The 16,291-nt window shown below is 39.6% G+C and overlaps 1 protein-coding gene and 1 long non-coding RNA gene across 2 annotated transcripts in view; one reads left to right on the forward strand and one right to left on the reverse strand.

The window, feature by feature from the left end:
• Positions 1–8,596: 8,596 nt before the first annotated feature.
• LOC141747629 (vitellogenin-1-like) overlaps positions 8,597–16,291 on the forward strand; it is a 42,927-nt gene continuing 35,232 nt past the window's right edge. Inside the window, exons 1-6 of the mRNA XM_074598228.1 lie at positions 8,597–8,636; positions 8,953–8,973; positions 9,199–9,350; positions 11,833–12,084; positions 14,259–14,420; positions 15,117–15,268. Coding sequence (XP_074454329.1) covers positions 8,597–8,636; positions 8,953–8,973; positions 9,199–9,350; positions 11,833–12,084; positions 14,259–14,420; positions 15,117–15,268 — 779 coding nt within the window. The remainder of the gene's footprint in view (positions 8,637–8,952; positions 8,974–9,198; positions 9,351–11,832; positions 12,085–14,258; positions 14,421–15,116; positions 15,269–16,291) is intronic.
• Positions 13,421–16,092, reverse strand: LOC141747631 (uncharacterized). Its single transcript, XR_012588782.1, has 3 exons — positions 15,977–16,092; positions 13,989–14,073; positions 13,421–13,547 (listed from the first exon to the last, which is right to left on the reverse strand). It is a non-coding gene; the product is annotated as an uncharacterized LOC141747631 (long non-coding RNA).

Raw genomic sequence — 16,291 nt, forward strand, 5'->3', positions numbered from 1 at the left:
TCATTGCAGGCAGCTCAGGCCGACTTCAGCGACTGTTCTTCCCACTGTGTCTGAGGAAGCACACTGCCTCGTTTTGCCTTTGGCCGTGGTCTTTGGCACCTTATTTCTCATGACCTGAGGTCCGTGGGCGCCGTGCAGGTCCATTTTGAAGACCTGTCCACAGGAATTACTCTTCCTGAGAGGAAGAGGCAATTCACCCATTAAATGACAACAAACTCCCTTTTGCTGTAACTTCAGGATGAAAAGGCAGACTGTTTCAAACCCATCGCTAAACTGCTCCTTGGAGTCGGAGAAATGTCTCTAGAAATACCTTTAATGGTCTTCATTTCAATATACTTTGAACCTGCTGCTTCAGTAATTATCTTCTTCGGTGCTAAGGTTGACTCACATACCTGTCGTTCCACATGTAGTGTAGACAGTTCTATAATTTTAGAGCCTATTAACCACTAACATACAAGTCTAAGGTAGTTTTATTTCGCGAATGCTTTGTGAGGCTTGAGCTGATAGCCTATTTGCTTGTTTTTCCTTTTTTCTTGTTTCCCAGGTGACTGGCCTGGCTTTTCAAACTGTACTGTGAGATCGGTTTCTTTTCCATGCTTCATTAAGACAGGGCATTTGTTACCCTCTCTTCAGACATTGCCTAAGTCTTGGTACATGCACTGCTGTCACTCCCTTTTATCTTTTTCTATACCTTTCCCAACATGTTGGGTGAGTGGAAATCTACAGATGGAGCTGCCGATGTGCTTTCATGTAGAGCATATTTTCTTTTACGGCTGCGTGTCTCATATTTTAATTTCCCTTTGTTGTTACCAGCAGTTACTTTTATGCCTGGGAGATGAGCTGTTCCCACACTCCTCCATAGCTTCTCCTAGCAACATTTCTTTGTAGATTGGTTGGTGAGGAGAACTGAAAGGTTATAGGGCTGCTACCTTCCAGAAAGACATTGAATTATTTAGTACCAACAATTCTATCTAAAATGATAGCATCTTTTCACTCCAAGTTCAACAATGGCACTGCCATCATCTATTAGAACAATGGCTCGAGCACACTGCTGCTACAGAAAGCCCAGGAGCTGTCTGGAGAGACTAAACATGGACAGATTTCAAAAAATCCTTAATGCTTATGAGTAATAGTTGCTCTGAGAAAGAGATTTGAACTTTGTAAACACCAAAAAAAAAAAAAAAGTCCGATGTTAAAAGTCTTGGCTGTGTCAATAGGCAGTTCTGCTGAATCGGTGTGTGAGATGGCAGCCACAGGCACCTGCGCTGAAGAGTAGTTGCCAGTGGTGGCCAGACCAAGAAAGCAAATGGTATAGGCTGTTTGTAAAACAAGGTAGGAGTTAAAAGAAATAAATGTGTTGTTATACCTTAAAGGGTTATATGCTGCATGTATTTATAAGTGCACAAGTACAGAATGGAGTGGTAAAGTTTATGTTCCCTTCAGAAAACTCACAGATATGTGAATCCAAATAGTTTTACTGGCTGTGCAAAAGGTCTTAAATCAATCTTTAAATGAAGAGGATGCCAAATTTCCATTTGCTTTTACATCTTCCAGTTTTCATTTTAAGTGTCACAGTGTCCAGAAATTCTGGGAAAATTAGTAGGAATGTTTGAATTATGTATTAGATAATACTTACAGTTCTTTGTATTTTGCAGCATAAGCACTCAATTGTGGGGTTCAGGCATTAATAATCAGTTCAAAAGAATTTAGTTGCTAGAAAGCCTCCAGCAAAAGGAAAAAGTTAGCACCAACCAACATTTTCCTGTGTCAAAAAATATAAAATATTGTGTTAGATACACAGCTGGGGTAAACTTACCCAATCAGTTTATCCCAGTGGAAACTCAGCCTATGACTGAATCACAACTAAATTGTCAGAGCAGAAAGGAAAGCCAACAAGACAAAACTGTAGAAAATGTCCGTGGGATCTCTCTGGCATCATTCTATTGCCTTCCCTGAAGAACTTAAAAAAAAATGGATAATTATGTCCAATTTCAGTTTTGAGACCTACATTGTTTGTTGATCAGTGCAGGCAGGAATTCCTTTAAAATTAAATTTGAAAGTTGCTTTCCCAGACATTTGCCTTTGAACGCCAAGAAAATAACAATCTTCCTAGTGTCTTCTCCAGAGATGAGCAGGATATTCATTTAGATATTACTGTAAAAAATAAATAAATGAACAGTTAAGAAACTGGATGGTTTCTGAAATAAAGTCTTAAAGAACTTTTTTAAATGTTCTGAGAGGTACCTATGACAGAGCAGATTTTCCAGCCCTATTCATATCGAGAACTATTGTATTCCTTGAGTGTTTGCACTGAAGTTACTGTGATTACTCAAAGAGCAAATTAGTGTCAGTATATACTTGATATAGCTCTAGTTAAACTCCGTGAACAGATATCATTAACTTCAGTGCGGGGTTGGGAGAGTGTAGTGAGCCAGAGTCTGCCTTTAATTTTTGCCTATATTCATACTAAAAAGCCTTGAAAATAGAATTTGAGCAGTTAAACATTGAGGCCGCACACACCATGCTGGAGAACAGCATTTGCAGTGTTCTGGCCATGTTACCATCCTGCAGCAAGACGGTCTTCATCGCAAGGAGTTAGAACTGTTCCCAGTCAAATGGGTAAGAGATGTTCTGCAAGACGGAAGAAAATGCAGTTGTGTAAGAGGGTAAGTCAGTTGAAAATTTCAGGCCTGGATCTGCATCCAGATCCCGCATCTCCTGGATATAGGAACTTGTTCAGCCTTCATTCTTTACATTAGGGGGAAGAAATTAATTCTTCATAGTCTTAGCCAAAGGTGTGTTCAAGAGTTAAGTTTGCCCTCTGATGTTTACAGGCAATGTGGAAACATAGCACGGTAGTGAGTCTACGTTCCTTGATAAGCAGATATGAACATCAGTGCTCCATTTAACATTTTAGACTGTAATTGTCTTACAGAGAAAATGGGATTATGATTAATACATGCTATATATGGGAATAATCATGTAGCAAGTTTCTTTCAAAGTAATGAAACATATGGTGCTCAATTTATTACTGAACTAACTTTCACAGTAACTTAAAAGCAAAATTATGTTCTTATTTTTATATGATTAGACCTTTTACTCTTTGGAAGTCAAAGGCATTGATTAAATACTGGTAGGTGATTTTGCTTTTTTTTTTTTGAGGGTAAAGTCAATGCCTGTTGTTTGAACTGGCAGAGTATTATCTGCTCCTTCCTTGGGAATAATACACTGCTTATCTTATCTGACCCATGACCTGATGTCACAGTGACCCAGAGCTATGAAACTAAGGTATCACAGACCTCATATATTCTGTACTGAGAGTAAGTTCATAGTGAGCTTCCTCCTGATACCATAAAATTATCTGATACTCTGACACTAGAAAGTGATGATCCAGATCCATCATGTTCTTGCGGTGGTTCTGTGGTATAAGGGAATAAGTCACTAAGGTGAAGGTCTATAAAACAGAAAAATAAGCATCGTTATGCTGGAGAATATTGGCTTCTGGGGAAAAAGTCAATGCTTTCCTCTTCATTCATAAAGACTCTCACACATTTTGGGTGGAACCACACAATAAGTAGCCATTTTGAGAATTCATTATATATTTGTATAAATCCACACTTTAAAAAAAATAAAAAGCCCAGTTTCTTTCTTAGGAGAGTCTGAAGTTTTGCAGCCCTAACATATTTAGCCTAAAGTAAAGAAAAAGAAAGAATTCACAATTTTCTCCTTTCTAAGATTCTTCCACCAATTTCTTCTGAGAACAGAAAAGTGTCCTCCCGCAGGATTACAGAGGACAACGGGCCTTTTTCTGAAGTTGCAACTTGTTTATGTGCTCACAGTGCCTTCTGCAAAAGGGTTGTTGATGCTGAGTCTGCTAAAACAGGTATGCCCCCTCTTCCTGCCATCCCTCCTAAGGCACATGGGATGGCCTGGGGTCTCCTCACCTCCCTGCTGTAGTACCCACAATGTATACAGACAGAGTACACTGGAATAAACATTACACAAGTATTTTTCCCTCTGGGTAAGTTACTAGCCATGATAGCTCTAACCAAGCTGCAATTACAAGCAGTACCTCAGCCTACAGCAGAACGACGTTTAATGCAGCGCACAGAGCTCCCCGGTGTCCTATATGTTCATCCACAAAGTAACTGAGGTGGAGACATGACAAGGCTAAATTTCAGGGCTACCTGATTTGCTGTCAGTACCAATGCCACAGCAGCTAATCACTCTGTGACCATGAAGTCTAAGTTAGGGTTAAGATAAACTTGGAGAAGTTATCTTCTAGTGCAATAGAATTACATAGCAAACACCAGTCCTCAAATATGACGTGACTCAGATCTCAGATGGCAAGCTGTCTAACATTTAACCATACTGAATGACTTGGGAAACAGTATATACTGAATTGGGCGGGGGGGGGGAGTGTAATCCTGAAGCCACTTAATCAGTATGCTGTCTGACGAGCCAATGATGATAGCAATGATGGTGGGCTGTTAAGTTTCAGAATGTCTTTTCCATATTTGAATGAAAATAAAACCCTTTGAACATCTTAGTAAAGCTAAGTTGTATCAAAACGATCTGTTTTCAGATTGAGAATGGCAGAGCTATATTCCACACTCATCCTCTCTTTGTTTTTATTTCATTCTTTCTCTAGAACTGACAGGCAAATCCACGCTAGGCATCCGGAACGGTCCCACTGACTTCTGCACTGAAATGCACAAAGACGTGGCTTTGGCTTAACAGCGTGTATTAACAAAACCCAAATTTATCAAAACAAAACTCTGCAGCTTTACTATAAATCTAGACCAATGGCATCTTTCAAACCCTGCAAACTCCAAAAGCTAGACAAAATACAAATAGCATTTCAACCGCATTCGTTTTGCAAACCTTGTATCCAGTTCCCACTGTTATCCCTCCATTGGTGGTGTGCCAGCATCAAACTGGGATAACAGCAGGGAATTGGGCCTCTTGATTTCTTTCTAGTAAAAGGAATGGAAGTAAAAAAAAACAAACCAAAAAGCACCTTTTAAAGCAAGCTAATGTAACAAAATCCCTTTGTGAGTGTACTAGAATCAGCGTATGGCAATTTAGCCCAACCCAGAACATATTCTTATTCATTAGACAATGTCCAGAGTCTCTGGAGAGAATATCAAACATTATCTTGGAGGCTATGCTACAATAGCAAATGCTGAATATTCCGGGGAAAAAAAGTCAATGAGTGAATGTTAAATATAAAATAGGTGTGATGTTTTTATTATTATTTTTTAAGTAAGGTTTCTTCATCTTTAGAAATGAGGAAAACTGAAGACTAAAAATCACTTAGCTTAGCCAACTGATTATATCTGTTTTAACCTGCTATGGTTGCTTGGGAGCTGTTTTGCTAATCCCTGCTTTGTCTTTAGGCTATATATTAGCAGGATGGAAATGGCATCACTGCACCATAATTCAGCAATATGAATACGCAACAAGGAGAGTGCAGAGCTAGCGGCGGCAGTACAACAGCAGATAATAAGACTCTGTTACTCAAGCAGAATGTGTTATGTAAAGACAATTGCAGTGTAGAAGCAATAGCTCTAATCAGGTTAATTAGGCTGTATTCATGTTTCATTTATGGTGCAAGTGCCCTGTAAATTCAAAGCAGTCTACCTCATCTTATTGCACTCCTTATACAGCCATCGAGCTCTCTGTAACACTCAACACCATCTATTTTCTTCCTTTACCAAAAAAAAAATCCCAAGGTATTTCCCATCGCTGTTTAAGAATTTCTTTTCTTCGTTTTTTATGGACAAAGAAAAAGAAAAAAAGAGGAAAAGATACAGGTTATGTATAAAGCCCATGCCCACATTAAAGTTCCTTCCTCTGCAACCAAATTAGGCACTTGGAAGTTGTTTCTGGAGGGCCTGTTTAATTGCATTTTATTTATTTTTCATGTATTTTCTTGCTCAGTAACACGACATGGTTGAATGTTTAAGAAAAATTGTATTGGCTCTAAGGAGTGTGGCTCTCACCTTTCCTCCTTTTATCCATTTCCTTAAGGTGATAGATTGCCTGTTTATTTCCTCAGAGCTAGCTGGAAGGACGTGCCTGCTTTGGAGAAAGGATTAGAGCCCAGTGCTGTGACCCTCAAACCCTAGCTGTGTCTCCTCTCCACTTAGTGAATTTATTAGGTTGTCCCTTTAAAGTAATAATGGGTACAACAGTTCTGAGATCACTTTCTCCTCACCCCCAAGAAAACAAGCCTGGGTAGAGAGGAGCTATTAAAAGGAGAGAGGACATGCTGCAGGTGAGGAGAACATGGCAGCCCGCAGACTCTTAATTATTTTAGCTAACTGCCTAGCAATCAGCTGTCTACATTCTGATTGCAAGCTTAGACTCAGCATTCCCCATTAAAAAAGGAAATGCCGCGTTTTCCCTACCCAGTTAGCACAAATCTATTCATGTTACACCTTAATTATGAAGCCTTTTATTAAACTTGAAAAATGTTATAGCTCCATTTTAATATGTATGTGTCCCTTAGACATTATTTCAGTATGCTGTTAATAACAATGTTTAAATTAATAATCTCACTGGTACGGTTCTGTGGATAAGAGACATACATATATATATATATGCTTATATATTCCATCCTGTGGAAGTGTGGCCAGTTGAGCACGACAGTGCAACGTTACTGCAGAGATCAAGCTGTGGCACTGATGAGCGGTGCCATAAAAGCAGGGTGACCCAAGCGGGAGAGTTTTGCGTGTTACCGCTTACGGTATTACACTGCTGCTGTGCCTTTGCCTCCGTTCTGGCTGCAAATAACGTGCCTGTTTGTAAGGCATGTCTAACTGCATTTGACGGTGCATATCTGCCAGGCAGGGCATGCTGCTGAATTTCACGGAGCCTGCAAATGTGGTGCATCTTGTCGTGTCTCGCACCTTAGTTAGCGCCCTAGAAGAAAACGTCAGGGGAAAATCCAGCTGCACTTAATTTTTCGCCATCTGAATCCACAGTGAATCAACACCCCAATTATTAATCTCTTGTAAAGGTTCATACGTCTACCATATATTTGTAAATATTTTACTAGACACACATTTCACTTCAAGGAAGATCTGACTTCTCATCCAGTTGCGTATCTTTCCCTTTACGGAAGCAAGCTGCGGTATTAAAGTTCTCGAGGTCTCCGGAGGTATCAGTAGTGAAGGTGCCCAAAGCAGACAGCCCTCCTTCGCCTTCCGGCTGTCCCCTGTGTGCCCGGCCAGCGCGGCTGCGGGGAGCTGCCGCTGCATCCCGGACTCCAGCCCAGGGGCACTGGCACCACCGTAATCAACTTCATCATTCCTCACTCGGGTGGCATCACTCCAAGTGAGTGAAGTAATCGTGCAAAGGGACTGTTCGATAGGGCCTGCAGTGGATGTCTGCTCAGGCCCGATGGTGGCAGCCTCAGGCCCCTGCTCAGGTTTCACCCTTCTCCTCCCTGATGAATAGCAACAGCCGAGAAAACCTTGTTCTCCTCCTGGAGGATAGAGCCTGGCTGCCTGACTGTGTGCATTACTTGCAAGTTATGTTTTACCTTTCATAACCTCAAGGAAATACCAGATATACATTCCTGAGCTCTCCTTCCTGCCCCTTCAGTAACCTTTGTACCCAGGTGGTTTTTTATGTGATATTTAATTTACCATTTGACCAAAAAACCAAGCTTAAATTCAAAGTAAATGTTAAACACTTGCAAAAAATGCCTATAACTGAGGTTAGGGAGCAAACTCCCGCCTGACTTAGTTTTGCTACGAACTGGTCTAAATGTTATTACTACAAGTGGGAAATGCTGGATATATTTTTCCAAGAGTGGCAGCAGCTAAAGTCCCAAGAGAACCCACTGAGAAGGACCCGATGCTCCCAGCTCACTGAGGTCCTTCTGGAAATGTAACTCATTTTTTATTAGATTCTTTTCATAAACAAAGAAATTAATTTCCCTCCAGTTTTCATAGTATAAACTTTGACCGTTAGCCAGCAGCTAATGTAAAGGTCATACTGACAAGATCTGTCTTCCCAGGTGTGGGTAACAAGATATGCTTGGAAAGACAACCGTGGTAGATACCATGGAAAGAGAGTTTCTCAATGCATGTCTATGACCTCTAAGGTATCTCAATCCTAAATCCATGAAATCAGTCACAACTCTAAAAGTAGAGTTTCAATGTGACAGAGCAAAGTGTCTCCAAAGCTGTGACCCTTAGCAAGAGCAAATTATCAGGACACCGAAGGAGACGGGTTGGAGAAAAGCTAAATTGTTTCAGTTATGACTGAGGAACTATTTTTATTTAATTTTAAATTTAATTATTTTTTACTATAAAACTACAATGTGGAGAAATGGGGGGAAAAATAGCAAGCAAGACATTTTGAAAATGAAATCTCTATTTCACATAGAAAGCCAGTCAGTTGAAATCATGAGGTGATTGGAAGTTGTCAGCATTCGTGACCTCAGGAATGTTTATTTTTTGATTGATCAATATGCATTCTAAAATACGCTTATTTGTCAAACCAACATTCCAAAAGAAACATGTGATAGTTCATACCTTTATAAAAGAGAACCTGGCATGTTCACCTTTACTTTATCCCCATCATGAGGGGCTTGATATTAGCCGTGGTGTTAACCCTGGTGGGTAAGTAACTTATCTGCTTTGATGGATTTAAAATAATAGATTCAGGAAGAGGTTTGAGAATCTAAATATAGTTCAATTACAAACATGAGCTTTAACATTATACAGAAAAAAAACTTTTTATGACACTTTTTTTGTTGTTTGGGGAAAAAAGGCTTTTGGCTATGTGCTGAACTAGAAGTAAAGTTAATTGGAAAGAGTTATGTCGCATGTACAAGATGAGATATAGCCTCTCACACTAAAATACATTAACATTTTGGGGTGGGTTTTTTTGCTTTGTCATTTCATTACTCTTTTTTTTTTTTCCCTTCTCTTTCAGGGAGCCAGCATCTTAATTACCGTAAGTAATTTTTCTATCAGCTAATATAATTATAATGAGTGAACTTCAAAATAGAATCTGAAAAGTATATCAATGTTTAATATAGTTTTACAACAGCTAATTCTGTTCAGGTGTAATACAAAAAAGAGCAAATTCATCTTTTTTTGTTCCATACATTGTAATACAGGTACTTTAATACGTTCTGTACAATCTCTATAATGTTTTATGGGAACCATTTCTTTGCAGAACCCGACTTCAGTGAAAACAAGGTTTATACATTTAATTATGAAAGCGTGCTTCTCAGTGGACTTCCAGAGAAAGGACTTGCAAGAGCTGGAATAAGAATAAAAAGTAAAGTGGAAATTAGTGGTATTGGGCCAAAGCTTTGTCTTATTAGGGTAAGAAAATGTATTCTGTTTGAAAGGTAAAATTCTCTTCATACTTGACTTCTTTTTTAAGCTTTTGGGAAGTAATTAAGTTTCATCATGTGTTGTGCTTACTCAGGGAGAATGTAACTAACACTATTATTTTTTATGCAGTGCCCTAAATTCTATTTGCACTTTGCCAGGTAATTCTCAGCTCAAGCCAACCTTGGGCTTGAAGGATTTCTTCTGCTTTGTGGTCAGGGAGACAATGGAATGTAATTTGAAATGCACAATAATTTATTACTGGATCAATCCAATTCTTCCAAACTGTACAACCTAGGATTATTTAATCAACTGATTTCATAACCAGCAAACTAACGGCAATAAAACATGCGACAGTAGCTGGATGTGATTCAATATTTAGCATAATTAATGTCATCTGGTGGCTTCTTTTTCTGCAGGGTCCCGAATGACATTCTTTGTCATCCTCAATTGTATATTTTTACTGCATGCTGAGTAATTACTAAGAGTTCTGATTATATGAAAAACACTTTTGGCTTTATCAGAAGCCTATACGTGCTTCTAATGAATGTATTGAAACGCACTCCTCAATTGCTTTACACAAACTCCACTTAGTCTTGTGTATATGTAGAAGAAAAATGATCTTTTTAGAAGCTTTTATTCGGCAAATTGAAAACTGCAGATTAAAAAGACTGGTGACTGTCTAATAAATGCTTGTAAATGCTGTGGCCTTCCAGCCTAAATTAGCCTTCTCTTACTAGGTATTTTTATAAGTTCAAACTATAACAGATCTAGACAGGAAACATTGCTTTTCCACGACCTTTGCAAATGGCTGGATATTTTTGCAAAAAAAACAAGGAAATAAGAGCCACACATCTACACTGGTGAGTAGAAGGCTTCCCTGGCAGAGGGGAGGCAGAAGCAGTCTCGGCTTCGCCCCACAACCTACCCCATTCCTGCCGAAACAGCTCTTGGTGTGCCAGGGTGAGCCTTCACCAAAAATTGACTCCTGTTTCCTAAAACCTTCCAACACTGCTTCACCTGCCCTCGTGCATTTGGGAAAAAAGTTTCATTTTCAAATATAAATACAGAAAGAATTTCAGTCAAGAAAAAGAAGAGAAAAGGAAAAAAAAAATCGTGAGAATTGGGGGCAAGTTCTAAGCAAAAGGTAATGATACATTTTTTTCCCTTCTCCTCTGGGAAAAGTTTATTTTGCTGCTGTTATATTTAAATTAGACAGTTCGGAGGGATGGTTCAGGGAATTAATCTTTCATCTGTAGCCTACTAGTTCGCTTTCAGCCCTAGCAAAAAGCTGTGTTCCCTGGGCGGTTTCCAGCTGACAATTTTTTCATCGCAAACCCACAAGTAAGAATTGCCAGCTGCGTTCAAAACCTCGCAGACAGCATAAGTCCTGACGGGGCCCCGAGGGCTGGGGAAAACTACCTTGCCCTGACCCTGCAGAGCAGTCCCAAACCTGCCCGTATGCAATACGCCAGAAGCATGTCCAAGAGGCGGCATGAGGGATTTGCTCCGTAACAGCCTCCTCTGTAAGCTTCAGTTGCTGGGGTTGGCAGTGATCTCCACCAACAATAACAAAAATAAATACGAAAGTGCAGTCTCCAGCGATTTGCTGTAGGAGGATTTAGTTTGTGCGGCTTTTTGAGAAATTAATCCACGTCTTGCCTCACATCACCAGCCTGAGGTGTCAGAGAAAAGTCTCTTTAAATTGTCAAAATATATAGAAGGGAAGGGTCCTCTGAGAAACTAAGCTAAACGTGCTCCGTCCCCATGGGGCAGAAACCATTCGAGTTATGCATAGTTTAGCACAACTTTCTACTTGCTTGGATGTGCCCCGGGTTGAGGCTGAGTGTGAAGTGCAGAGCGGGGTTGGGGCAGCGCCTGAGCCTTCGGCTCCCCAGAAGAATGTGTAGGGAAGGACAATTTTGGTAACCTGCTCTCCACTGATCAAACTAATTATGACCATCTGGCTGGCCCAGCAGCCATGTTGTTACTCATTTCTGACTGTTGTTACTCATTTCTGACTGTTGTCTGTGCTCTGCGACCCCAGCGAGGGCGACGACAGAGTTCACAACAGCAGTTAATGATGCCTTACGCAACATTAACTTTCTCCTGCGATTTCCTGCCTACTGCTTCCTTCCATACTACTTTTGGGTAGCAACCTGCTTCATGCAGCTCTTCTCTGGCTCGTTTCTTCATACAAGTCAACCTTTGGCAATATGGTTATCTATGAAATAGAACAGAGTGCAGCGACTGCCGAAATATCACACTCATTTGCATTACTCTCTTTCCTTTTATATATGGAAACGTGTATCGATACTAACTGTGTTAAACAACAACTTCTAAGTTTTCTCTTTGAAGAGGCTTTGTGTTAAAAGCATGTTTTTGACATGAGTAAAGCTCTAGATGCTTATGTGCATAGAAAAAAAGTTAACTGAAAAAATTAAAGAGGAATTCTTTTCCCCCTTTGTTCTAGATTCACTCAATCGAGGCAGCAGAGTACAATGGCGTCTGGCCCACGACCTCATTCTCTCGATTACTCAAACTGACCCAGGTACTAACCGGGCAACTTAGTACTCCCATCAAGTTTGAGTATAGCAATGGCCACGTAGGAAACGTTATGGCTCCTGATTCTGTCTCGGATGATGGTCTGAACATCTACAGAGGGATTCTGAACGTGCTGGAGCTAAGCATAAAGAAGATGCAGCATTCATACAGCTTGCAGGAGGTGAGCTTCTTGCTTTTGTCCACTGTGGTTGCTTTGTAAATAAATAAGCCTTCTCTTCAGATTCTTCTACTGCATTTTCTGAATTCATCCTTGACATAAACTTCACTAACAAGAAACACTTAAGCTTGGGAAGTCATGATTAAGTTGTTCTCATGGGGCAACATTTGATGGGACTGTAGCTAAACAGGACAACAGAATAGCAGATTTTTAACCTGGCTGATCAAAGTGTTTCAGAAAATGCGTTTGCAGTGTTAGATCCTTAGAAAATCTGGTTTGTGATTCTAGGGAAAGTAAGCTCCTGTGAACACTGAAGTCTACATAAAATTTGAATACTATATTAAAACAAGCCTAAACATACAGCACAAGATTAAAGCTAAAATAACAGTAATTTGATTTTTTTACCAATCATATATACTTTAATCTCTCCTAGCTCCTCTTTTAGGAGAAAAACAGTATATATGCCATGACATTACTGTTATAGCTTTGACAGTTGCAGTTGATGCTCTATTGGAATTTCCACTGTTTTTCAGCTTTTAATATCTTAGTCAAGGTAAATCATCTGATATTACTATTCACCACAGAAATTGCAATGTGTTTAGTTTTTGTGAAACCATATTTACATTGATTAGACTACATTCGATTCAGAGATCAGCAAAAACCTTGAAATTATTATACTTTCATGTTATTTTTATTGAAAATGCAGACTGGAGTAACTTTAATTTTTTAAAAATTTATTTTTATGTAAGTAGAGTTGTTTCTGGGAAAGGAACTATATGACTTAATATTTTCACGCTGCTTGTTGCACATAAAAACCCCGGGCTGGGGGGGTGTCGCATATTCTGCACCACTCTTTTCTCCTATCTGATTTTACATCTTCATTCTTTCTATTTCAGTCAGCAATATGTCCTGCTTTCGCTGCTGAGCAATATATGTGACCACCTCCTAAAGCTGTTTCCGAGTTTTCTTTCCTTAGACAGCAGCTGACTAATGAACATCGGCCCCTTTGCTTGACAATCTCATGTCACTCTGTAAAGGGAGATAAGCGTTATTAGTCCCAAAATCTGAGCTGCAGAGAGGTTTAAAGGACTAACCTGGGAAACTCTACATCACGTCCTGCAGGGTGTAGGGTCAGGGTGCCTGAGCTAGCTGTGAACTGCACACAACTAGAAAGTCCAGCTAGGCAGGAGGCTGCTTTGTCCCACTGAGCCCGGTGGGCTGGACATTCCCATTTGAAGTCTTGGTATCTCTACCACACCCTGCAGAGGAGCCCCACACCCGTATTTACAGAGTACATGTCTTTCAGAAAGCTTGGGCAATTCTTATTTCTAGCGCTTACCAAAGCCACGGTGTCTTCAGGAATAGTGCTAAGCTGAAGATGAAGTGGGTATGTCTTGCCTCCCAGCCACCACATGACCATTTTGCTGTTCCGACACAGCCCAGAGCTGCTCTCTGGAGTGGGTATGCTATCAATAACAATAAAAAAATCATGAAAATAACCCTTCCTCCTAAAATGCAATCAAATATTTTTCCTCTCCAAAAATCTCCTGGCTGACTGAGGACGTTTAAGAGCTCTTATAAATATATATGCTTGAAATATTATAGAAGATCTGAGCTAAAACTGCAAACTCAAGAAATGTCACAATCAAAACCCTGCCATCCTGAAATTCTTTTTAATTATTGCTGTTCGTATTGTGACAGATCATCTGATATTGCAGGGCCTGTTCCATAGGCATTTATAAGCTGTCTATAAAACGAAATTTTAAGGGCAGAATGTCATCTCCAACCTTAAAATACTTTGCTGTTGAGAATTTATTCTGACTGGTCAAATTATTTTGGCACTTTTTATTAATATTCCTTAAATCATATTTCATAATCAACAGCTCTAACTGGAAATTGTTACTCACCTTCTCTGAGGCTCCAAATCTTGTCTCGGTGAAACTCTTGAGAATTCTAGTTCTCAGTGAAACTCTGATTTGGCTTATTGGAAACCTGTACGTGTAAAAAAAGAGATGAAAGTAACAACCATTTTGCTCCGGAGAGTGCCGTAAATTAAAAAGCATTTATTTCTATCAGGAATTTTGAAAATACAGAATTAAACAGGAAATCCCGTGCAGGGAACTGATGAAGCTTTGCGTAGGGGTGAACTTCGCTGACCACATTCTCATTTTTGCCAGGCTGGGATCGGAGGTATTTGCAATACAACGTATGCAATCCAGGAAAACAAGAGAGCAAACTCAGTCTATGTGACCAAATCCAAGGACCTGAACAGTTGTGAAGAGAAAGTTCAAATGGCCACAGGTTCAGCATACACTCGTCCGTGCCAGACCTGCCAGCAGGTAAATTAGAGTGGTATTAGGTATACGTATTTTATATTCACATACAGGGAGCCATTTGGCATCCACATTATCTCTTGCTTTGTTACATTTAAAATGAGAGAAGAGTTAGATCTTCTGTATGCAGTTACCAACATTTTATTTCTGTATGAAAATCAGATCCACAGAGCAGCAGAGGTCTGTGCTGCAGACGGTCATGTACTGCAGACACACTTCAATTAGCTTAAACTAGCTGGCTTGGAAACCATTAATTATCAGCATGAGTTAATTCACTTACTCTGTCGAGTAAAAAAGACAGTCACGATGTCCAGTTTCTGCTATTCAAGATAAGACAGGTACTGCTGCATCTTATTATAAACCTGCCTTTGAAATAAGAAATTGTGTGGCTTGTACTGCTGCTTTCCCCAGAAAACGTGTCTCCTTCTCAAGGGAATAACCAATTACTTATATTTGGGAAAGGGAAAAACCACCTGACACTTCTCACCAGTAAACGTAACGGAGCCAGGCAGTGTGCCTGACCTCTCCCATGGAAGTGTGCACACAGAATTCACATAAACTGCTCATACGGCCAATGAACAAAACAGCCCTGGAAAATAAGTGGGTTGAAGCGGGTGACGTAATAGCTTCTAGTCACAGAATTTAGAAGTTCTATGTCTTTCTATTTTCTTTGTTTCTTTGCTTTTTTTTATATTATAAAAGAGAAACAAGAATTCCCGGGCAACTGCTACTTACAATTACAAAATTAAATATACACGTAATGAAGCTGTAATTACACAAGCTGATGTTGAGGAAATCCACCAGTTTGCTCCCTTCAACGAGATAACAGGAGGAAATGCTATAGTAGAAGCAAGGTACTGTACATATGCCTTTAATTCAGCAACTAACTCAGCATCTCAGTAATCTGGTCATACTCCATAACTGAAATAAATCCTTTACTTCCACAGCCCATTGTTTGCCAGTATTTAATTACATAAAATCCCAAACAGTTCATAAAAACGACCTTCACCGCGAGTTGTAAATCTGAAACATGCACATCACTATCCAAATTTTGTTAGCTAAACTTGGCAGGGTTTGACTATTTTATTTCTCAGGGATATTTGATTTATGTCATAAAAGCCAAAACAAATGTAATTCCATCTGAAAAATTGTGAACTAATATATTTGCAGTAAAATACTTTGAAAGACAGTTACTCACTGAAAGAGAGTTCCCTGGAAAATAATAATGGAGTAAGAGACCCTGGAGTCTAGTTCACAAGAAACCTAGATAGGACTCTGGATTCCGATGTGTTTCCTAAGTACAGTGGTCTGCTTGCAAATCTCCCATCAGAAGAGTTTCTTGATAGGAAATTGGGTTTTGTTGCAAAAAGATTGGGCACAAAACATGTAAAATATGTTTGCTTTTCCACAGCAAAATTTTGTAAAGTTTGGGGGAAAATGAGAATATGGTTGTCTAAGAAATTGAACCTGTGCTCATTTTTAGCTCAAGCCCCCAAAATTTCAGTGTTTGAGAGTTTTTTTCATCTGTTTCAATATTACCTATTGAAAAAATTTTTAGTTACCTGCTTTAGCAATGGACTCTGCAGACAGGGGTGCCCTGCTGAAGAGGGAGGCTTTTTGCGTAAACGTCATTGCAGAAGATACACCTCAATCCCACTCCAGCTGCTGTAATCTTGCATTGCTCCGCTAGCTTCTGCAAGGATCTATTGGTATAATATAGAGCTCTGGAAACTGCAACGTCAGAAAGTTCATGTCAATAAGTCACTGATTAACTTCATTATCAATTTAACTTAACTTCATATTCAGTTTGACTAACAAAACAAAACAAAAAGAACAGTAAACGTGAAAGTGGTTTCACTATCTCATGCAATCAAGGT

This window comes from Larus michahellis, chromosome 8 (genome assembly GCF_964199755.1).
Source record: "Larus michahellis chromosome 8, bLarMic1.1, whole genome shotgun sequence".
In the NCBI taxonomy this organism is placed as follows: Eukaryota; Metazoa; Chordata; class Aves; order Charadriiformes; family Laridae; genus Larus; species Larus michahellis.